This window comes from Cydia strobilella, chromosome 2 (genome assembly GCF_947568885.1).
Source record: "Cydia strobilella chromosome 2, ilCydStro3.1, whole genome shotgun sequence".
Classification (NCBI taxonomy): Eukaryota; Metazoa; Arthropoda; class Insecta; order Lepidoptera; family Tortricidae; genus Cydia; species Cydia strobilella.
Genome location: NC_086042.1, coordinates 9844123 through 9867841, shown reverse-complemented (window position 1 = coordinate 9867841; position 23719 = coordinate 9844123). Strand labels below are relative to the sequence as shown.

Below are 23719 nucleotides of genomic sequence, written 5' to 3'. Positions count from 1 at the left end.
CAGTTACTACTGCTCTGAAATTATGCACAATGACTTAAAGAACACCGAACCCGCGGTCAGGTTTGTACTCTACAGGTGCGGGAATGATTTCGTGTGTTTTTAACTTTGTTTATGGTTTGTAAAATAGTTACCAAACCATGAATTTAAAATAGGTCGTTAGCTCCAAATGTGCTTGGAAACGTTAAATAGTTTTTGCATTACCAAAACCCCGAGGTATGCTCATACGAGTAAGTCGTAAATATTGAGTGCAACGCAAAAAAAATTATGCAGCTTAGTTCTTGCATATTGTGCCTGCGTTGCCAACACGCATATACCTATATAAAGGAGTATTTAGTTTGGCACATTATCATTTCTAACAAATTTACTATGTTATTAGTACGTCGCTCTATCTGGTCTTACCTTTAAATCTTTAGTCTGAAGCAAAGAGGATATAATAAGATAGAGCGGTACTGTCATAGTAGATTTTGTAACCACAGTAAATTCACTGCCATCTATCGACACACCTTAAAACTAAAAATAAAGATTTATAAAAATACGATAAAATCTATTTAAATATGGATAAATGATTTATTTTATTTGCATTAATTATTTTTATGATTTTGACCCATGTTCTTTCACTAATATGCGTTTAAATTGCTAAATAACAAACGAAACCGAAAACGCCATCTATACGACAGTAGGCCAAAGCTAGTAGCGCCCTCTGATCGAGAATCAAATTTTCTTGATTTTCGAGGCACGTTTTTTCCTTAGACTGTATCCATCTATTACGGAGTTATATCTATCTTTGGTCTGAAGTAATTTTGACGTTACAGAATCAAGGCGATCCTCAAATTCCAAGTGATGTGGAAGCTCCGCTACCAAGTATGGCCTCGCATGGAGGAGGGCGCCTCCGTGACGTTCAAGGTGCCTCCCCCCGGCATCGAGTTCACGCTGCCCTCGCCAAAGATAGGCATCGAGTCGCTGGCTGTCGTGGATCCGCCGTGGACGCCGCAGGTCAAGGACAAGGATATGGAGATGACCTTGAACCAGGAGCGGCATGTGAGTACTGTTTTTATTGACTTGGGTACTATAGGAGCAAACCCAAATCTACATAGTTCTTTACGTGTGTGCCTCTTATGTACTTCTAACTATGAATCCTCGAGCTTCAATCATACCACGGGGCTATGGACATCCCAACTACACTCTCCACTGCCGTATAAAAGACTATTATTTTAATTTCACGATGTTATCCTCATTCCGTCTACTTTGTCTGACTCCCAGTCTCGTAGTCTTTAGCTACTCTTTACGCTTGTAAAAATATACTACTGTTCTGCTTGTATTTAGCGATACTCTTACTAACTCGTACTCGTAACAACATGATTGGCAGCGATCGCTAGTAACAGCGACCAAGACCCGCAAGAAGCAGCAGACGGAGGCCATCAAGCGCGCGCTGCAGCAGCGGAACGCCAAGAAGCGCGCGGAGCGGGAGAGCTTCCTCATCACCACCATACCCGTCACGCGGCAAGCGGCGCGCGAGCCCGCGCTCGACCACGCCGCCGACGACCACATCGAACGTGAGATTATCTTATACCTACATCATCGACAATATGCTCTTACAAATGTATGCTTATGTTCGCTAACCTGAAAATGGCAGTCTTGGTAACGTAACTTCTAGTTTTTTCTAAAGCATCTGTACATTACTTGCAGCGCCAGCCGACGAGGAGATCTCAGAAGGCGTCCGCGGCTCCCACCATACGCAGGTGGCGTCGGCGCTGTTCCCGTCCGCGCTGTGCTCGGCCGTGGCCGAGATCGTGTCGCTCCTGGACGACGCGGCGGTCTCCGACGAGGGCTGCTCCGTCTACGAGGTGGCCTATCAGGTCAGACATTGGAATTTGAGCACAGCGTGTGATTGGAGCGAATAAGAATAAAACACTTTATTATTTTATGTATACCAGTTTCCAAATCCATGCGTCTGGTTATTTATCTTTAGGTTATATGGGGCTGCCTAGTAGAAGACTCAGCTCTATTCCTCCGCCATGTACTAGAACGTCTGACCCGCGATCACCAAGACGAGATGTTCAAGTTGCTAAGACACCTCATCCGCTTCATACCGCGGCTGCCGCAACAAGCCGCTTTCGCGCTATATAACTACATCATTGGTTATGTCATGTTCTACATCCGGTCGCCGCAGGAGGACGGACAAAGGCTTATAGGAGCGGCTCTTTCTATTCTTTGGATGGTAAGACTTTCTTGTTACCTATATGAACATTGAACGCTGAACACTTTTCATTATCGTCAACTTAGTCGTATATTCTCCCCATATCGTGAAGTCCAAGCCCAAAATCACATTTCTCACAGTATATTTCAGTGAATGCTCGCTACATGACCTCCCGTTTGATTAAAACACAAAATGACTATTAAAATTTTGGTTTTCAGGTTGTCCATAGCGTGCACGGAATAATGTTTAAAGATCTAAAACAAATTTTACGCAAGGAGCAATGTGACGCGTCTATTTTGCTTACTGCCAACGTGCCCGCAGCCAAGAAAATTATTGTACACGGACCGGGTGAGATTTTCAAACAACAACACAGTCTCCAGTTTTTAATGAGACTAGACTCTTTGGAGAGAGTTATCGAACTAATATGGAAAGTAATAAAAGATTTCTTTACAACATTGTATACATTTAAAGCCATTTCTTGAGAATCCAATCTTAAAGATCTTCTAACTAAAATGTCTGACAACTTTCAGTAAAAATACTACTTCATTTCTTACAGCTGACAATGAGGGTTGTATTCCATCACAGTTCCCAATTCAAGAAGACACTCAGTTTGGTCAAATATTAAAGGAATCGCTTGATTTCTTTGGAATACCAGAGAACCTACATAACGAACACTTCCTGGTTGATTTTAAAACTCGTAAGTACAGACAGCAACCGTAGCTTTGTCTTGGACAAATGGAATATAAATATGAATATATTGCGATGAATTCCCATGTTTTTGTAATGGCACCAATAAATTAATGTGACTGAGAAAAAATGCAGGTAATATAAGTATTTATTTATTTATAAGATAAGATACTCAGAATTCAACTAGTGACATCACTCAAAATGTCTACATAGACATTTTTGTAGTTTTAGATACAGCAATAATCTGCCCATGGACATCCACCCGTTATTACGTAGTTAGTTAGGATCAACATAATTTATGACCCTCTATTTACATTTTTTTCCAAGGAGGCCAAGGCTTAACTTGCAGTTATGTAAAAACAATACTAAAAACAATAGGTATGTAGAACAATATTGTTTTTACATATTGTTCTAAATACCTATTGTTTTTAGTATTGTTTTTCATAACTGCAAGTTTTCTGGCACTATTTATTAACACACCTTTAATTGTTATTAACGATTGAAATCGATAGTTCATATAGATATTAGATACTTTCAAATTAAATGCTTTAATGTTTAGGTTTACATAAATTTTATTAAGGAAACTGTAAGTCTACAATATTACTAACTACCCTTGTACCTAATTTTACATATACGAGACTGTTTGTTTCTTAATAAATAAAATCTATTTTGTTAACCAGAGAAAATGGTTGCAGGTCAGATCCACAACCCGCAGTCGTACGTGCGTGACTGGTACTTCTTCAAGCGCTCGCAGTACCCGCAGCTTGGGCTGGTGCACATGGCGCCGGACGTGGCCTTCGACAAGCTGCAGCAGCAGGAGCTGCTCTCCAAGTTCGTGGAGATCGGCAAGGTGCTGCTCACCTGGGCCATTCTGAAGAACGTCGACATGGTAACCTTCTCATATTTACTATATTAAATATATGCTATAAAAACTAGCAAGCGGCCCAAAACAGTAGCAAATAAAATGTTTATTTATGTTTCCAACTAATTTACGATGAACAGTTTGGGAAGTTATTTAGAAAACCATCCATTATAGTTAGATTTTAAAAGAACTACAGTATCATCATCTGCAGTTCCCCTTTTTTTGACGTCGAAAAAATGCTTGAAGCCATTCCTGTTTGGGGGCAGAGGGGCTTTTGACCATCTCAAACTACCGACTAAAACCAGCTGGTTTAATCTCATTGCGTTTACAACTTGCCGCGGTATTCGCATGCACATACAATACAACCGCGTGAAGTGTCGTCGATTGCTCGTTTTGCTGCGAGTCCAGATCAGATGGGTATTTGAAGTTACCCCTAGTAAGTTTATTGTGTAAGGAATATCTGAAATAACCCCTAGTAACTCCCAATACTGAGCCTATGTTTGTGTCGCTTAACTTAAAACTCGAGTAAATCCATTCGACCTCTCAGCAAATATCTACCCTATTACCTTTTCTTAATACCAGAATCGCATAATCTGACAGATGGATTTACCCGAGTTTGAAGTTGAGCGACTCGTTTTCTCGTCTGAACAGACATTTTTTTCTTTTAGGTGGTCCAACGTGTAGTATTCCTCCACGACGAGCTGATGAAGCTGCCAGCATTCCCACGCAAGGCACTCGAGGCTGACCTGCAACTGTACAGCAGAGGGGCGCTCGGGACCACGCTCCTCGGCTTGGATGTGCTTCACAAGTTTATGTAAAGCCTGACCAGAAATATATGATCATGCGCCATGTTGCGGAATTTCATTGGAACTAATTTCTTAGACTGGCAATAATTTTAATGATAGGTTGTCACTGTTGTCAGTGTCATTGTGGCGGTTTACTTGAATTATGGATGGTATAGAAAGGATGCCAATCTCTTATCGCAGAATTGTTGCAAAAGTGACCGCTTTCAGCTTTAAATAATAGTTCCTAATCTCTCCGGTGGCGCTAGTTAGGCTCTGGGACATGAGTATAACATGAACCATATAAGGCAAGAAATAACCCGACCAAATTACGTAGGTTGTTTTTGGTAGTATTTCGGTGTATGGTGGCGCCGCCTAATTACTGTTTTTTGATGGACACTTTTCATACATAGAGATTTGGCTCCTTTATATAGTCTCCATGATTTGAATAATGCTTAAGTCATGAATTATTTTTTTTTTTTATTACAAAAAGGCAAGCACTTGACCGCAATCTTGATCTGAATCTAGTATAACTGGATCGGTCATGAGGGGTGGGGGAAAATGACCGAACGGGATAGTCTTATGTATCTTTCAGTAGGAGTAGCAGAGAAAGCGCTGTTATTGTTTGTCCTTGTCATAGTTCCACTTTTCCACCGCTGCCACAACCGAGGTTGTGGCAAACAAATAAGTACGTGACATGTCATGTTTGTTCGTTGCTTGTTTAATTATCGTTGTTTTGTATGAAATTGTGCTTTATCTTATGAAATATAGTGATGGTTAGCGTTTTGAATGCTTGAACTTTGATAAAATACTGGTGAATTGTTCTGTAATCGGCTGTAATAGCCGCTCTGAGCAAAAATATGAGATCATAATCTTTCACACGTAAGTAAGGTATTTTACACCTTCCTCTTAACGCAATATGTGAGAATAACATCGTAAAATTACGTTACACTCAAAGCAATGTAGAATCAAGCGATTTCAATAAAAATATCACAATTATTTACGCAAATTAACAAAACATTATTTGTAAAATTATCCGCCCAAATTACGTAGGTAGGTAGGAGTCTGAGGTCAGCCATTTTTAAACTTCTTCTTAATTTAGCTGCATAACAATCATGTTAGGGATACCAGATGAAAATATCATAATTTTATGGGTAATTTTGACCTCAAAGTTTTTTCGTACTTCTAATTCCAAAAAATAAATAAACAAATGTTGTGAAGATTAAATGTGGTGTACATTAATTGGTGTGATTGCGATTTGTGATTTCTTTAAATTAAAACCCATAATACATTTTATTTTACGTTTTATTTACTAAACATGTTTAGTTTTGTACCACCTGCGCGAATTATAGGAGGTATTTCATTGTTTATACGCCTAAAAAGAACGGCCCATTGACATTTTATTTAACAATTTTTTAATACCGTCAAACAAGCTAACTTTGCCTCCAGGGTAATCGCCCCAACGTGATATCAAATATTGGGGTAATTTTTACCAATATGGTATCCCCACGTTTATGACGTCATCTATGTCTATCCCTTACGGGCGCACGCGTATAGCTGGTCTATGTAATGCTAGGTCTATGGCTTAAGTGTTGAATATTACTTGTCTATAATGTAAGTGTGGTATCTACAGAGGTACCTAAGGAAAAAGGGCAGTCACTGTGAAAGCCGCACATTTCCGGACCGACTGACTTTTAGCTGTTTTATAAGTAATTTGAAACCACTATCACTAAAATGCATCCCGATATTCCCGATCATTATCAGTACATCTACCATATACCTGCTCTGCTCGTGCTCTGAATAAACTTCCTCTAATGAACATGAATGAGGAAACAAGCCGATGTCTTCAGCGTCTGATGTTGAAATTGATTCCAGGTGGGTCCGCCTCATAGCGCGCATGTTCGAGGCCATGGCGGGCAACTTCACGTCGTCGCGCGACATCCACCTGTTCCTCAACGTGCTGAACGGCGCGCTCATGCTGCATAGCGAGGACTCGCTTATACTCCGATACGTTATCGCTACTTACGTCAACGCTGCGTTCAATTTTAAGAACATCTTTTCTACTAATGGGTACAGCAATTTTTTTTATTAAAACATCGAGGCACTGTACTAGGTTAGGTTATCCAAATGGCTTTAGATTATGTACATCTAATTTAGTTATTTTAGGCAACGAACTTAGGCTAACCGGTGCAAAACCTAATCTCTCCATAAGATTTATAAATAGTTAAAACTTCGTCTCCAAAGAGACAAAATTAATACCCAATAATTTTATACCATTTTTTTAAATCGGCCATACAAACCTAATACCGTAATAAATGTTATTAACTGAATCATCTAGATAACATCTCTTGGAATAAACTACATATATCTCGTTGTGTTAAAAATTTAGAAGGGCATACAACGAAAAATTTCTGAATCTCGATATTTTCTGCGAGAAACTTAATAGATTTAAAACACTATCTATGCAGTGTAATAACCCAGATCATTAGTTTGGCGCTATTAGGAAAAAATCTCAGTATTGAACGTTAATAAGTAATAAGAATAACAAAACCTTTTTAGTATTCAGTTTTTAGTAATGTTAACACCCTGATACTCTCGCATTTTTTTTTTTTTCATTATTGTTGTTATTGTTTTTGTTCTTGTTTGCACAAATAGCTCTGTTTTACTATGTAGAAGCTTTATTACACATGATGTTAAAATATTTTCATTAAGGAAACTGTAAGTCTAGCTTTAAGAAAATTTCCAGTGTTATGTATAACTATAAAAGACTGTTTGTTTCTTAAATAAATAAATAAAATAAAATAAATAAAGAATTTGTAGACCCATGATTTTTCAAAATCTGAACCTCTACTGTCTATATTTTAAGGTATTATTCTTTTTCAGATACCTTCTCATAATGCCGACACTGCTTCAGATCTATTCAAATTACCAAACGAACAAGCTAGTGACCACAACGATAGAGTACGCTGTGAAGCAGTTCTATTTGCTGAACAGAAAGCCATTCATTCTGCAAATGTTCGGCTCCGTGTCCGCCATATTGGATACTGACGAGGAATCAGCTTATGGTGATGCCAGTAAGGTAATTCTATACAATACGGAAACATTCTCTATTGTTAACACATGGGTACAGAGATTGTCTCTTCCTGATAACTATTAATAACATTATTGTTTACCGATTTTATTCTTCATCGATTTTGTCCTCTTCTTTGTCTTCATAGCCCTTTTTACGTTTGGCAACCTTCAATACGTCGGCAAGAACACTTTATAAAAATAATATCCGGCTAAGGACCACTTTATTTTAAATAGTCACGTCACTACACTTACTACGTTACTACTTTCCTATTCATGGCTTTATGTCAGACAAACTTAGCTAGTTTTTACCAGAAACAGTCAAGGAATTACCGCTAGGGATCTCATTGTATTCGTATTGTCACTGTGACAAGGTACGAAGAAGCCATATTGCAAAAGACGTAGAGATACAAAACCTCAACATATTTCATAAGCATAAACATTTCAAATTAGTAAAACTTTTCATATCTGGTATATTTGACTCAAAGGTACAATCGAGCTGCCTCTTCAACCTCCTGCTAAGCTTAGAGACGCCTTCACCCGACCCGCTTCACATCGCCGAACTAATCAAAGAGGAGAAGCCGCTCAAGCCCATCGACTTCTGCTACCGTGATGAGGACGAGATGGTCAACGTGCTGGACTGCATCAGCCTGTGTGTCATGGTCGTATCATACTCCTCGGAGAGTATGCGGGGCTATCAGATGCTTGTTAGTTATTTCTGATATTCTAATTTGAAGACAACAGTCACTTGACGCAAAAAAAAATACCTGCTGTTTATTAGAAATTTGCAACATAAACCGACTATTTACCCCCACAATAAGTAGCGAAGTGATAGAATTCTTATCAAAAACATAACATTTTAAAGTTTCTTAATTTATAATTTCCTCAGATAATACTGGAAGCGATATTGCCGTGCTACGTGAAACAGATTGAATTACCAACGTACAATAGAGAAGGAAAGACTGAGAAAGAGATCATACAACAACTGGCGATTGCTATCAAGACTCTTGTCAATAACTGCGAAGGTTTGTCAAAGTGAGTGTCAAACTTATAACTTATAGTTAAACAATTGAATTTAATAAAAAAATACTAAACTGGCCATTTGAGCATTTACTCTCGAAAACGACCAATTTCACGAAGTGGACCTGATGATGATGATTGTTTTGAAGATAGTGATGATGATCTTTTTAATGTAGGATGTTCAGCGATTACTCCGAGACCCGTGGTCCGACTTGAACAATTCTTTGAAAGGAACTACCTCCAAGGTGGTCCCACATTAATCTGGTGCTGTTCTGATGATGGGATCCATAAGGAATTGAGGGAACTCCTCCATTTTTAAAGGCACATGTATGGTGATTTGGTCGTTTTCTTAAGCAACTTGAGCATTTTTTCTCGAAAACCACCAATTTGATGAAGTGGAGCTGATGATGATGATTGTTTTGATGATAATGATTTCAGCGATTACTCCGGCACCCATGATCCGATTTGAGTTATTCTTTTTCTGTTTGAAAGAAGTTACCTCTCCAAGGTGTTTTCGTAATATTTTTGGTTTTGATCTGATGATGGAATCCGTGAGGAATTGAGGGAACTCCTAAATTTTTAAAGGCACGTGTATGGTAATTTCGGTGTTTTCTAAAGTAACTCAAGCATTTCCTCACCAAAACCACCAATTTGATGTAGTGCAACTGTAGCCTAACCACGAGTTTGACACTAAATATTCTTCGTAACTTACTTTGTACACTAATACGCCAGTAGGAGCGAGATGCATAAACAGGAAGTTACGCACACGATAGCGAATATATCAATGTCAAACTCGTGGTAAGGCTACTGATAACTTCCCTCGTATGTGTATTATGATTTTTGATGTAGGTAGTGTTGGAAACAACCAAAGAGACTGAGAGGTGAAGGTAGAGGGTATTAGTGTTTGGGGGGTTTGAGGTTGGGGGTTGAGGGGAGGTGAGTTGATGGGTCGGGGACTGAGGGGTTGGGAGTAAAGGGATTGGGGGTTAGGGTTAGGAGTTAAGGGGTCTGGGGTTAGGGGTCGGGGAATGGCGGTTGAAGGGTTGGTGGTTTAGGGTCGAGGGGTTCAGTCATCAGGGGTTGATGTGCTGTGAGGTTAAGTTATCGGGGGGTTTGAGGGATTGGGTCAGTGGCGGGGCGGAGAATGGATTTAGTGACAGGAATGATTTCCCAGGCGGACTCGAGGAAAATTCTGATTATTTAATAGTTTACGAATTTACAGATAAACATGATTATGTTTTTCATTCATGCGTCACGCTCTTAACGATGTCTTATAACTAAAAATGGAAAAATAAAAACTTTTATAAAAAAAAGATAAACCGACTTCAAAAAGGATGAAATAAAATATTATCCTTTTTAGGGTTCCGTGTTTAAGTATATGCGTTACCAACTGATATGTTTGAAGTCGGTGCCAAGCCAAGTACTCCAAGTAGTAACAATACCAGTCAAAAATAATCAGCTTTATGTCTATAAATCCCATTACAACTGTACAAATATAATAAACGTGAAAGCAATTATGTCTGCCTCTTTGCTACCTTTTGATGGCTAAACAACTGAACCGCTTTAGCTGAAATTTTGCATGAAGGTTCCTTGAATTGTTTTATATTTTGAAATGTAGTCCTCTGGATAAGCGACAGAAAATAACTCAGTCCCAATCCCACACTTGCGTGCTATGTCTGTTTAAGAATTAGTAAGAAATGCTCTTTAAAAAAATACGACGACAAAACGTATTAGATTTACACTAACGTGCCGACAAGCATGGTACGAACTGCGCCAAGAAGGTTCAACCGTGTGTTCTGTTCTGAAGTGTACAGAAAGTTCGTTTATTGTCGTCGTGTAACGCTGCGTCTTACATGGGCGAACACTTGCGAACGCGAAGCGAAGCGACGCGGCACGGCGAAGGATTAATTAAGGCGCCGTGCCGCGCCGCTTCGCATTCGCGTGTTGTTCGCCTACGTAATACGCTGCGTTAGGTAATCCAACGTACATACTTATATAGCCGCATCTTTATCGAATTGCACCAAAATCACTATGAATATATGGTTTAGAATTTGGCTTGGCACCGACTTCAAACATATCAGTTGGTAACGCATATACTTAAACACGGAACCCTAAAAAGGATAATATTTTATTTCATCCTTTTTGAAGTCGGTTTATCTTTTTTTTATAAAAGTTTTTATATAATAATTAATTTAATTGGATAAGTCTAATGTAATCCTATTTCTACATAAATAATGAAATATTTATAATTGTATGTAAAGTGTGCTAAACAGAAAATGTTAAATGACGTGTAACGCTTGTTATCAATAAACGATTGATTGATTGATTGATTGATTTAGTCCAAAGTTTGCTGTATTTATCTAATAAAAAGTAAAATGTCGGCTACTATTTCCGATTCCAATCATAGAATCATTAAAGCTGTCTAAAAATGTATAATTATTAAGATTAAAAAAAATATGAATATGTCATACGTTACGCGACATGCGGGCAAGATCAATGTAAGCTGAATAACTATCCAGTAATGATGTATATTCGAGGTCATACAACGGGCCATATCGCACGTCGCCGGAGCACAAAGGCTCGTCGCAGCGCGGGGTGCGCACGGCGGCCTCGGCCCAGTTCAAGGGGCTGGACGGCCTCGAGGACGAGCACGAGCGCTACGTCAGCGACCACTCGCGCGCGCAGCCCGCGCCCGAGTACGCCGGCGCCGAGGACTCTGAGGTACCACAATACAGTTCAAGGGGCTGGACGGCCTCGAGGACGAGCACGAGCGCTACGTCAGCGACCACTCGCGCGCGCAGCCCGCGCCCGAGTACGCCGGCGCCGAGGACTCTGAGGTACCACAATACAGTTCAAGGGGCTGGACGGCCTCGAGGACGAGCACGAGCGCTACGTCAGCGACAACTCGCGCGCGCAGCCTGCGCCCGAGTACGCCGGCGCCATAGACCTAGCATTACATAGACCAGCTATACGCGTGCGCCCGTAAGGGATAGACATAGATGACGTCATAAACGTGGGGATACCATATTGGTAAAAATTACCCCAATATTTGATATCACGTTGGGGCGATTACCCTGGAGGCAAAGTTAGCTTGTTTGACGGTATTAAAAAATTGTTTAATAAAATGTCAATGGGCCGTTCTTTTTAGGCGTATAAACAATGAAATACCTCCTATAATTCGCGCAGGTGGTACAAAACTAAACATGTTTAGTAAATAAAACGTAACATAAAATGTATTATGGGTTTTAATTTAAAGAAATCACAAATCGCAATCACACCAATTAATGTACACCACATTTTAATCTTCACAACATTTGTTTATTTATTTTTTGGAATTAGAAGTACGAAAAAACTTCGAGGTCAAAATTACCCATAAAATTATGATATTTTCATCTGGTATCCCTAACATGATTGTTATGCAGCTAAATTAAGAAGAAGTTTAAAAATGGCTGACTTCAGACTCCTACCTACCTACGTAATTTGGGCGGATAATTTTACAAATAATGTTTTGTTAATTTGCGTAAATAATTGTGATATTTTTATTGAAATCGTTTGATTCTACATTGCTTTGAGTGTAACGTAATTTTACGATGTTATTCTCACATATTGCGTTAAGAGGAAGGTGTAAAATACCGTACTTACGTGTGAAAGGTATGATCTCATATTTTTGCTCAGAGCGGCTATTACAGCCGATTACAGAACAATTCACCAGTATTTTATCAAAGTTCAAGCATTCAAAACGCTAACCATCACTATATTTCATAAGAGAAAGCACAATTTCATACCAAACAACGATAATTAAACAAGCAACGAACAAACATGACATGTCACGTACTTATTTGTTTGCCACAACCTCGGTTGTGGCAGCGGTGGAAAAGTGAAACTATGACAAGGACAAACAATAACAGCGCTTTCTCTGCTACTCCTACTGAAAGATACATAAGACTATCCCGTTCGGTCATTTTCCCCCACTCCTCATGACCGATCCAGTTATACTAGATTCATGGCCGGCGCCGAGGACTCTGAGGTACCACAATACAGTTCAAGGGGCTGGACGGCCTCGAGGACGAGCACGAGCGCTACGTCAGCGACAACTCGCGCGCGCAGCCCGCGCCCGAGTACGCCGGCGCCGAGGACTCTGAGGTACCACAATACAGTTCAAGGGGCTGTACGGCCTCGAGGACGAGCACGAGCGCTACGTCAGCGACAACTCGCGCGCGCAGCCCGCGCCCGAGTACGCCGGCGCCGAGGACTCTGAGGTACCACAATACAGTTCAAGGGGCTGGACGGCCTCGAGGACGAACACGAGCGCTACGTCAGCGACCAATCGCGCGCGCAGCCCGCGCCCGAGTACGCCGGCGCCGAGGACTCTGAGGTACCACACAGTACTGTATGATAAACATTAGCCTCCTTCTGACGCACTCGGGTAAAAAATCTGGCTAGCTAAATTTACACCATCAAGCTGAGAAGTTTAACGTTTTATGCCGACCTAATTAATTGAAAACCTATTGTAAATCACAACAACGGATTGTTGGTTATTTGCAGTTAATACGGGCGGAATACCGTCGTCCGCGAGATGTTTTGCTGTCGCTGGTTGGAGACTTCATCGGTCGCGCGACGACACGTCTGCTCGACCTCAACGGCTCCAAGGGAAGCGGCAGCAGCGAGGGCAAGCCGGTCGAGCTGCTCGACTGCAAGTCACATGCCGTGAGTAAAGTTATTCTATGTTAACGTGAAAGGGATAGCACATTGCATTTTCATGTTGACGAAAAGGGACGGGCATACTTCGTTGCTGCTCAGTACAACCATATTGACCCGTATAAAATGAACCCCGCGGCCAAGAAACAACTTTCAACAAAATAATGAATTTCACAATTAACTGTGGAATGTTATTCCATCTGTGTTGTATTTGGAAGTCTTAGATGACTTGCCACACCATTTTACGCTGAAATATAAATTATTAGCGACCGAATTCAATTATTTCCGATTTATTTTCGTACAGATGTGCACACTGCTAATAGGTCGTATTTTTGGGCGCAACTGATCAGAGCGGCGCGCGAGCAATCTTATATAAGACCTATACAGTATGTATACACCATACGGGCGGTGTCCGCAAGTCGTCCTATAAGCTCGGTCTATAGGGGGTGGTCTGTGATTTATTGCAACCATGGTGTAGTACCAGATCTTAATAACTAGGTACATTGTTTAACATTAACAGCGGCTGGCAGAGATCGCGCACTCACTGCTTAAGGTGTCGCCGTATGACCCTGAATCAATGGGCTGCCGTGGCCTGCACCGCTATATGACGCAGGTGAGATATATTCATTAATTTCCATTAATATCAACCCAGAGCAGTCCACTCCGCTTTTACGAGTTAAAAGTGTCAACTATATATGTATAGCAAATAGCGCCACGTTTATAGATATATTACTGTACTCCTAATATAATGTGTCGCTATATGCAGCGTAGGCGTCAACTGGCAACCAAACCTTAAATTTGTGTTTGTGGTAGGTGCTACCGGCAGCGGATTGGGCTGATGACGCACTACGTCCCTCTCTTATTATGATCCTAAGGCGCCTGGATAAGGTCTTCCTTAAGATTGCCAAGAAACCTAGCATAAGGGTAAGTGTATGGGGGGGTAAGTTTGGCTAATATAGTTTCCTGGCTTGTTTTAAAAAGTTAGTAAACTCTACAGAGTATTGTATGTTTCAGCGCAACACTGACTGGGACTCTGCAGCAGTACTACTCAAAGGTGTATACGAAACTATGATACGATGTCCGTATGTCATGCATTGGCAGCAAGTTAAGACTCTACTTAACACTGTTCAAGTAAGGCAACTACATGCATGGTCGGTTAACTACAAGTTTGAACATTATTTTGTGAAAATCATCGAGTATTCTTTATGCTTCACTTATACCTTGAAATTGGAACTCTACTCTATACATATGTATATCGTAAGTTCACAATTCGAAAAAAGTGACGCGCCATTGTGCGGGCTTCAGTGAATTAAATAAAAATATCATATTGATCAACTTTCCACCTTAACAAACAAGAAATAAAATTGTATATCCGTTGCAGGCCCTAATAGTATCGGAAAACAACAGCGGCGAAAACTTGTCGTCTGCGACAGCGGCGCTGATGTCGCAGCCGCCACCACCGCACTTCTGCAGCACTGTCGTGCGACTTATAGCGCTTCAAGTCATAAATACTGGAGTAAGATTCCTTTTTATCGACAAAGATGATTTGGTAGTAAAATATTTAAAATTGTAAAACGCTATAACTAAATGCGATGCCGGAAAACATAACACAACTTGTCCGCCAATCACTTCGTCTATGTATTCTCTTAAACGTGTATATATTAGTCATACCTAAGTACGTTACTTCAGATAGCGAATTTCGAAAATATTAAAATCCATTAATTCAATATTTTATTAAGATTTGTACACATTATGTTGTTATGAGATAGTTTGATACTTAGGTAAAATACTTTACTGGTATTCGCGCACTAAAGTTGCTCTACCTCATTCTGCTACTTCTCTTCCAGGACAGCTACTCGTTGGAGCAAATGTGCGGAGGTAGCGCTATTTTTCAGTCAGCGGAGAAGACCGAAAACATGCTGATGAATCTGTTTATGCCTCTTTGTTTGCGAGTGGGAAGTGGGCGGAAAGGTAATCAAATTAAAATAGTAGATTGTACACGTGAGTCTATGCGTTGCGCAAGGTTAATTTTGCTACCGAGTGAATAAAACCAATTCAATGGCAATTTTTACACCTTTGCGCAAAATTTATTTGTATGTAGATTTTAGGGATACGAAATCAAATACAGTGGCCATGATTGTTTTGTAATAACTGTCAAGATTTAAAATTACTTATCATTTCATCTGAACGTGTCAAAATATTTTGCAAGTTGATCCTCCGAAAATTCTGAAATCGAATCCCATAGGAACTTTAAAAATTGTGTGCGTCCATAAGTAAAGTATTAGACGATTATGCGAATGAATGCGAACAAGCCCCATATAGTAGATATTCCACTGCACAGACGTCCCGCCTCTCCGTCAGTCGGACGTGTCGTACATCGTGTCCGTGGTGCTGAGCGCGCTGTGCCCGCCCGCCGCGCCGGGCCAGCTGGCGGCCGTCAACGCCAAGCTCAACGCGGCCGAGGCCCGCGCCAACTCGCTCACCTTCACCGGCAGTCGCGACACGCGCAACACGACCAAGCTGTCGCACCAGCTCTACAAGATCGCCTTCCTAGGTGACTCCTAATACTAACTAATTCATTTAACGTATGGTCTATTTCGCTTATCGATTTTAAGCTTATTGCGCCTAAGAGACATCGCTTTTTGCACCGACAGTTGCGGCAAGCGCACTACTGTTATGAGATCGTTATCTTCGTCACTATCACTTCGACCATTCATCGATCACTAGACAAATGATTGCAGATAGTAATTCTAGATTTTCTGCTGAAAATATTAAGTTATGACGAGTGGTCGCTACTTCTTCTTTGTCGGTCCCTCATTACTGACGACCGTGACGTGAGTTGGTTTTGCAGCTCCTGTGATTTGTCTCCATCGGTCTCGATCTCCCGTAGCCCTCACCGCTTGATGGAGTTTGCCTGAGGTGGCCTCCGTGGCCTTCGTAACTTGGTCGGACCATCTAGTTGGTGGGGGGCCCTGCGGTCTTTCGCCTTCCGCTTTTCCGAGCACGACCACCTACTCCAGACTTTCATCACCTCTACGCATAACATGGGCAAATTAAGATAGCAACCGATGTTGGCATATCGTGGACTGTAAACAGACTTGTTTTGATGTCAAGCTGTGACAGAATTGACGCATTTGTGCGCCGGGCCGTCCAGAGTATCCTAAGCATTCGCCTCCAGCACCACATTTCGAATGCGTCTTATCCTTTGTCTCTCTCTGGCGAGTACTGTCCATGTTTCTGCTTCGTACATGAAAATTGGGAAGACCAAGGCTCTTACTATTCGCGCTTTAGTATGGAAACTGATGGTTTGGAGGCGGGTCATTGCATTTTTCGCCATGGCAATTCGGCGCTTGATCTCTGGGACACAACTACCATCACTGTTAATTTGTGAGCTCAGGTAAAGTTGGTCACTCTATAGATAGAGTGACCAACTTGCCTTGAATATCATAAGCATCTTCTAGCTTGCCTGCGCGACCTATCACCATTAGTTTGGTCTTCTGCCTGTTCACTGCCAGCCTTAGCTTGTTGCTGTCTACCTCTAGTCTACTTAGAATTAGCTTCATGTCATCGATATTTGTGGTGATTAAAACTGTATCATCAGCATAGCGCAAGTTGGAGTTAGTTTTGCGGCCGACTTTGAAGCCTTTCCTCCACCCTTCTAAGGTTTTCCTTATAATGTGTTCACCATATACGTTGAAAAGCAGAGGGGACAATGCAGCCTTATCTCACACTACGCTTAGGTCGTGGTCGTTACAGGTGTTTAATAATATAGATTTTTGTTGTGTTGTGTCTAACATTATTTTAAAATTGCAGCCCTAAAAGTGCTGTGCGCATGCTTCACCTCGGAGCTCTGTTCGGAGTGGGGCCGCATCGCGCGTGCCATGCGAGACTTAGGGCGCCGGAACGAGGCCGCGGCGCACCTGTGGGACTTCCTCGAGCACGTCGTCACCTACCGCACGCCGCTGTTCGTGTTGCTGCTGCCGTTCATCGTACACAAGGTACCGTGTGTGTGTGGTGTGTGCCGACCCGGGGCGAGGCGAGGCCGCAGCGCACCTGTGGGACGCCCTCGAGCACGTCGTCACCTACCGCACGCCGCTGCTCGTGTTGCTGCTGCCGTTCATCGTACACAAGGTACCGTGTGTGTGTGGTGTGTGCCGACCCGGGGCGAGGCGAGGCCGCAGCGCACTTGTGGGACGCCCTCGAGCACGTCGTCACCTACCGCACGCCGCTGTTCGTGTTGCTGCTGGCGTTCATCGTACACAAGGTACCGTGTGTGTGTGGTGTGTGCCGACCCGGGGCGAGGCGAGGCCGCAGCGCACCTGTGGGACGTCTTCGAGCACGTCGTCACCTACCGCACGCCGCTGTTCGTGTTGCTGCTGGCGTTCATCGTACACAAGGTACCGTGTGTGTGTGGTGTGTGCCGACCCGGGGCGAGGCGAGGCCGCAGCGCACCTGTGGGACTTACTCGAGCACGTCGTCACCTACCGCACGCCGCTGTTCGTGCTGTTGCTGCCGTTCATCGCGCACAAGGTACCGTGTGCGTATAATTTTTGGTTGTAAATCGATGTAGAATCGATTCGTTTTTGTTACGTTTCGTGTACCTATAGTAATAAGTGTAAGTAGTTTCATAGTTGATATCACAGAAACTTTATTAATGCCAATGCGGGCGCTTGGTGCGGTTCACTAAGCATTAATCAGCTGTACTCAGCACGTGCGCTGACGGCATGTACTTTATAAATTATTGTGGAACAGCTCTCATTCAGATCATTCGCATACTTGCAGCTGTCCCAGCCGCCCATCGGCGACAACGAGCGGCACATGCAGTTCGTGGTCCGCGAGCGCGTGCGCGGGCTGAAGCTGCCCGCTGCTCGTGCCCGCGGCGCGCTGCTGGCCGAGCTGGCGCGCGACCTGCGCACGCTGCGCGACAAGCACGACCACTGCAAGTTCGGTCAGTATTCAAACTGCACTTACCTTCAAAACCGAGCTTAGCACAGTGACTTTTACAAATACGTCGTCGTTCTCCGTGCAGACTTGTTCGTGACATCTATGTATTCGCTCACGCTAGCTACAAATCCAAACTAATGCTTTTGATATGGACGGTTTTTCGATTTTACTCAATTCCATAGCTTTACTACGCTATACAAACGAGTACTCTTGTTTGATTGTAATTTCTAACTTACCAAACCGAAATTTTATATTACGTACTATTTTTCCAGAACAAATAGCGGAGAACATAAGCGCGGGCGGCAAGCGCGCGTCTGAAGTGTTCGGGCGTGCGGGCGACAAGGCGGCGCAGCACCGGCCCTCGCTCATCTCCATGCTGGTGGGCCGCTCCGGCCTGCCGCGCACCCCCGACCACCCCTCCGCGCCGCTCTCCGCGCCACGAGGTAACTATACAGGAACATAGTGCGGCCACAAGGCGGCGCAGCACCGGCCCTCGCTCATCTCCATGCTGGTGGGCCGCTCCGGCCTGCCGCGCACCCCCGACCACCCCTCCGCGCCACGAGGTAACTATACAGGAACATAGTGCGGGCCACAAGGCGGCGCAGCACCGGCCCTCGCTCATCTCCATGCTGGTGGGCCGCTCCGGCCTGCCGCGCACCCCCGACCACCCCTCCGCGCCACAAGGTAACTATACAGGAACATAAGGCGGCGCAGCACCGGCCCTCGCTCATCTCCATGCTGGTGGGCCGCTCCGGCCTGCCGCGCACCCCCGACCACCCCTCCGCGCCACGAGGTAACTATACGGGAACATAGTGCGGCCACAAGGCGGCGCAGCACCGGCCCTCGCTCATCTCCATGCTGGTGGGCCGCTCCGGCCTGCCGCGCACCCCGGACCACCCCTCCGCGCCACGAGGTAACTATACAGGAACATAGTGCGGCCACAAGGCGGCGCAGCACCGGCCCTCGCTCATCTCCATGCTGGTGGGCCGCTCCGGCCTGCCGCGCACCCCCGACCACCCCTCCGCGCCACAAGGTAACTATACAGGAACATAAGGCGGCGCAGCACCGGCCCTCGCTCATCTCCATGCTGGTGGGCCGCTCCGGCCTGCCGCGCACCCCCGACCACCCCTCCGCGCCACAAGGTAACTATACAGGAACATAAGGCGGCGCAGCACCGGCCCTCGCTCATCTCCATGCTGGTGGGCCGCTCCGGCCTGCCGCGCACCCCCGACCACCCCTCCGCGCCACAAGGTAACTATACAGGAACATAAGGCGGCGCAGCACCGGCCCTCGCTCATCTCCATGCTGGTGGGCCGCTCCGGCCTGCCGCGCACCCCCGACCACCCCTCCGCGCCACAAGGTAACTATACAGGAACATAAGGCGGCGCAGCACCGGCCCTCGCTCATCTCCATGCTGGTGGGCCGCTCCGGCCTGCCGCGCACCCCCGACCACCCCTCCGCGCCACAAGGTAACTATACAGGAACATAAGGCGGCGCAGCACCGGCCCTCGCTCATCTCCATGCTGGTGGGCCGCTCCGGCCTGCCGCGCACCCCCGACCACCCCTCCGCGCCACAAGGTAACTATACAGGAACATAAGGCGGCGCAGCACCGGCCCTCGCTCATCTCCATGCTGGTGGGCCGCTCCGGCCTGCCGCGCACCCCCGACCACCCCTCCGCGCCACAAGGTAACTATACAGGAACATAAGGCGGCGCAGCACCGGCCCTCGCTCATCTCCATGCTGGTGGGCCGCTCCGGCCTGCCGCGCACCCCCGACCACCCCTCCGCGCCACAAGGTAACTATACAGGAACATAAGGCGGCGCAGCACCGGCCCTCGCTCATCTCCATGCTGGTGGGCCGCTCCGGCCTGCCGCGCACCCCCGACCACCCCTCCGCGCCACAAGGTAACTATACAGGAACATAAGGCGGCGCAGCACCGGCCCTCGCTCATCTCCATGCTGGTGGGCCGCTCCGGCCTGCCGCGCACCCCCGACCACCCCTCCGCGCCACAAGGTAACTATACAGGAACATAAGGCGGCGCAGCACCGGCCCTCGCTCATCTCCATGCTGGTGGGCCGCTCCGGCCTGCCGCGCACCCCCGACCACCCCTCCGCGCCACAAGGTAACTATACAGGAACATAAGGCGGCGCAGCACCGGCCCTCGCTCATCTCCATGCTGGTGGGCCGCTCCGGCCTGCCGCGCACTCCCGACCACCCCTCCGCGCCACAAGGTAACTATACAGGAACATAAGGCGGCGCAGCACCGGCCCTCGCTCATCTCCATGCTGGTGGGCCGCTCCGGCCTGCCGCGCACCCCCGACCACCCCTCCGCGCCACAAGGTAACTATACAGGAACATAAGGCGGCGCAGCACCGGCCCTCGCTCATCTCCATGCTGGTGGGCCGCTCCGGCCTGCCGCGCACCCCCGACCACCCCTCCGCGCCACAAGGTAACTATACAGGAACATAAGGCGGCGCAGCACCGGCCCTCGCTCATCTCCATGCTGGTGGGCCGCTCCGGCCTGCCGCGCACCCCCGACCACCCCTCCGCGCCACAAGGTAACTATACAGGAACATAAGGCGGCGCAGCACCGGCCCTCGCTCATCTCCATGCTGGTGGGCCGCTCCGGCCTGCCGCGCACCCCCGACTACCCCTCCGCGCCACGAGGTAACTATACATACAGGAACATAGCGCGACCACAAGGCATTTCTACCTTTTGTATGGTCTTTATTAAAGGAACATTAACATGATCTTCATTGCAGAGTCGGTGTCGAGCAGTTCTACGACGAGCCAGCACCTGGTCGGCTTCGACCTGCCGAGTGCGCGCGCTGACAACGGCAACAGCCATTCCAACATAGGTAACGGCCACGTACTTACTCAATAATCCCAAAGCCAAATATTGACCCAGCAAAAACTGATTAAGTACAGTCAGCTGCAAAGAAAAGTAACCCCGCCCGTGGCGATCACTGCACACAGCATAACGCATAAACCTCCCCACCGGAGTCGGTTAACTGGCCTCGCTGCGCGAACAGTTGAGAATAGCAGAACCTATAGAAGCATAGAAGTTTGTATGTAAAGGTGCTAAGCGAATAGTATTGCTGACTGTACATACGTACTTTAGCAGTACATAAGTACTTAATCAGTTTTTCCTTACCATCACCCTGCCATAAGGCGGGGTCGGCAAAAAGGCGGCTCGCGAGCCGCATGGGGCTTTTGGAGGTATAATTGCGGTCCAAGTCGCCCATACATTTTCAAGTAATTTTTAAAACATTAAAAATATTAAAACCAACATTTGTGGCTCTTTGCGGTTCCGAAAACTGGCGATTTTTACTTCGAATTACTCTTCTAAAAAGTTTACATAGTTTACCGACCCCTGAGTTATGGCATGTTTTTCAATTCTGTCAAAAAGTCAGCCTTGAGCGCAGGATTAACCTAACTAAAGCTTGTACTTTTAATCCATGAAAAACAAAAACACATGACTATGAGCATATTGTTCAAGAACAACCTTTATGATTGGCAGGGTCATCGACATATGGCAGTGATAATAAAACGGCCAGCACGCCATCATATAGCACTACACAGACTAAACTGCGTTTCGTCTCTTCCGTGGAGTTTAAACTCACCACCGGTAAGCTACGTACATATACGCTTAAATACTTAGATAAATTTTCATTTATTTATTTAATTCAATTACCGTTCAATGCCATGAAATAGAGCAGAAATTGGCACAAATATAATTAGTTTATTAGCAACAACATCAACAGACTATTGCTCCATGTGTTAAAGCCTGATTCCAAGTAATAAAAAATTTAAGAATCGTACTTCTCCTCGGCCCTAAAACACCATAATTATGTCGAAATAATTTAGCCACTTTGTGGTCCTACGCCGAAACGTTTAATTTACAGGTGAGACCTCCCAAACTCCACTTTCCCCGCTGTCCCCGGGCGAGTGGTCTGGCGACCGCAGCGGCGACCACGACGACGACCGGCCGCGGCTGCAGCGCGCGCACGGACCCTCCAAGAAGACCTTCAAGTTCCGCCGCAGCCGGCACGCCAAGCCCGAGGTTTGTTCTACAGACTACACGACGCTGTCTTCTATCTCTAGGCATAATCGAGGACACAAGACGCTGCCCCTACTACTGCTAGAAGGCTACCTTAAAACATAATAGGACGCTACCACCCATTTTGAACACTAGGATGTACGCTGCATGAAAACTGTGTCGGTTGTCTGGCAACATCATGCGTCGATTCGGTGACAGCATAAGTGGTCGCACTAAGCATTGCATTAGAGAGTGATAGGCATTATTGCCGCAGTAGGATTGACAGTTGTAAGTTTTAGTTGCTGTTTAAAGTATTTCGCAGTATATGAATGTGATGGTCTTCCGGTTCGAGCGCCATCTTGATAGTTAGCATCGTGATTAATTACTTTGTTTTTTGCTTATTAATATTGTTTAAAGTGTAATATCGATAGCTTATTATACAGTAAACTAATGTGGTAGTGTGCAGTGAATGGAGAATTAATTTTGAAGCGCGTTTAACCAACATCTTGGAGTCAACGGCCGGTAGTCCACGTGCTTCTTGTAAAGTCTAGCTATCGATTTACAAGAGCTAACAAATCACCGTACACTGTCTTGTACAACCGTACAATTTTTGTCGTTTGTAAACCTCTCAATACCTTGATACTGGCGAAATAGTCCCACTGGGCTGAAGCCATAATTTTAAAAGAAGAAGAAGATATGAATGTGATGTGTTGGTACAGCAGCAGAACTGGCGCCTGGAGTCGGATGATTGCTCGTCCCCGGGCCCCGACAGCGCGCCGGCGCCGACGCCGCGCGCCCGGCCGCCGCTGCTGGCCCCCGCGGCCGTCCACACCGACACCTCGTACGACAGCGAGATCTCGCAGACCTCCTCCACCTCGGGATACAGGCGAGTGTACACCGCCTTACGATAATGTTACACTCTAATAATACCGGCCGCCCCGCCATCAGCACGGACGCGACATCTCACAGATCTCCAACTCTGGATGCAGCCGAGATTACACCTTATTACCGTAATGTTGTCTAATTCACAGTGTTGACCACCGTTATTTGCGCCGTCATCGGCACCACGGGTAGGTAATGAGATTTCAAAATAAAATGTAAAATTTTACCCTACGACCGTGATGTAAAGACATTGTAGCTTCATTCGGTGTTGACCGCGGCTACTTTTGTTTTTATCCCAAAAATTACACAGCATTACAGTTAGAACATTTGTTCTGTGAAATTCATTAAAATTATGGACAACAAAATAATAACAAAGTGCGAAATACATAAAACAACAAATTTAATACAAAACAGAAGATTCCCGTTTATCCATCGCCTCACAGAACCTCATACACCCTTCACACAATTTCACCCAACTGCTTGTAAATACATTGCATTCCGGTGCTACGCAGAGCGCGTTAAGATATTGGAGAGCGCG

The 23719-nt window shown here is 45.1% G+C and overlaps 1 protein-coding gene across 1 annotated transcript in view; it reads left to right on the top strand.

Annotated features, from left to right (window-relative positions):
• Positions 1-23719, top strand: part of LOC134751390 (protein unc-80 homolog) — an 81034-nt gene that overhangs the window by 51652 nt on the left and 5663 nt on the right. The window contains exons 40-66 of the mRNA XM_063686768.1: positions 813-1038; positions 1367-1553; positions 1687-1856; positions 1970-2218; positions 2416-2545; positions 2754-2894; positions 3580-3773; positions 4415-4560; positions 6404-6598; positions 7412-7607; positions 8086-8304; positions 8487-8632; positions 11155-11338; positions 13163-13324; positions 13836-13928; positions 14129-14239; positions 14330-14446; positions 14697-14831; positions 15163-15286; positions 15657-15869; positions 17129-17313; positions 18098-18263; positions 18532-18702; positions 21023-21118; positions 21781-21888; positions 22166-22323; positions 23019-23185. Coding sequence (XP_063542838.1) covers positions 813-1038; positions 1367-1553; positions 1687-1856; positions 1970-2218; positions 2416-2545; positions 2754-2894; positions 3580-3773; positions 4415-4560; positions 6404-6598; positions 7412-7607; positions 8086-8304; positions 8487-8632; positions 11155-11338; positions 13163-13324; positions 13836-13928; positions 14129-14239; positions 14330-14446; positions 14697-14831; positions 15163-15286; positions 15657-15869; positions 17129-17313; positions 18098-18263; positions 18532-18702; positions 21023-21118; positions 21781-21888; positions 22166-22323; positions 23019-23185 — 4389 coding nt within the window. The remainder of the gene's footprint in view (positions 1-812; positions 1039-1366; positions 1554-1686; positions 1857-1969; positions 2219-2415; positions 2546-2753; positions 2895-3579; positions 3774-4414; positions 4561-6403; positions 6599-7411; positions 7608-8085; positions 8305-8486; positions 8633-11154; positions 11339-13162; positions 13325-13835; positions 13929-14128; positions 14240-14329; positions 14447-14696; positions 14832-15162; positions 15287-15656; positions 15870-17128; positions 17314-18097; positions 18264-18531; positions 18703-21022; positions 21119-21780; positions 21889-22165; positions 22324-23018; positions 23186-23719) is intronic.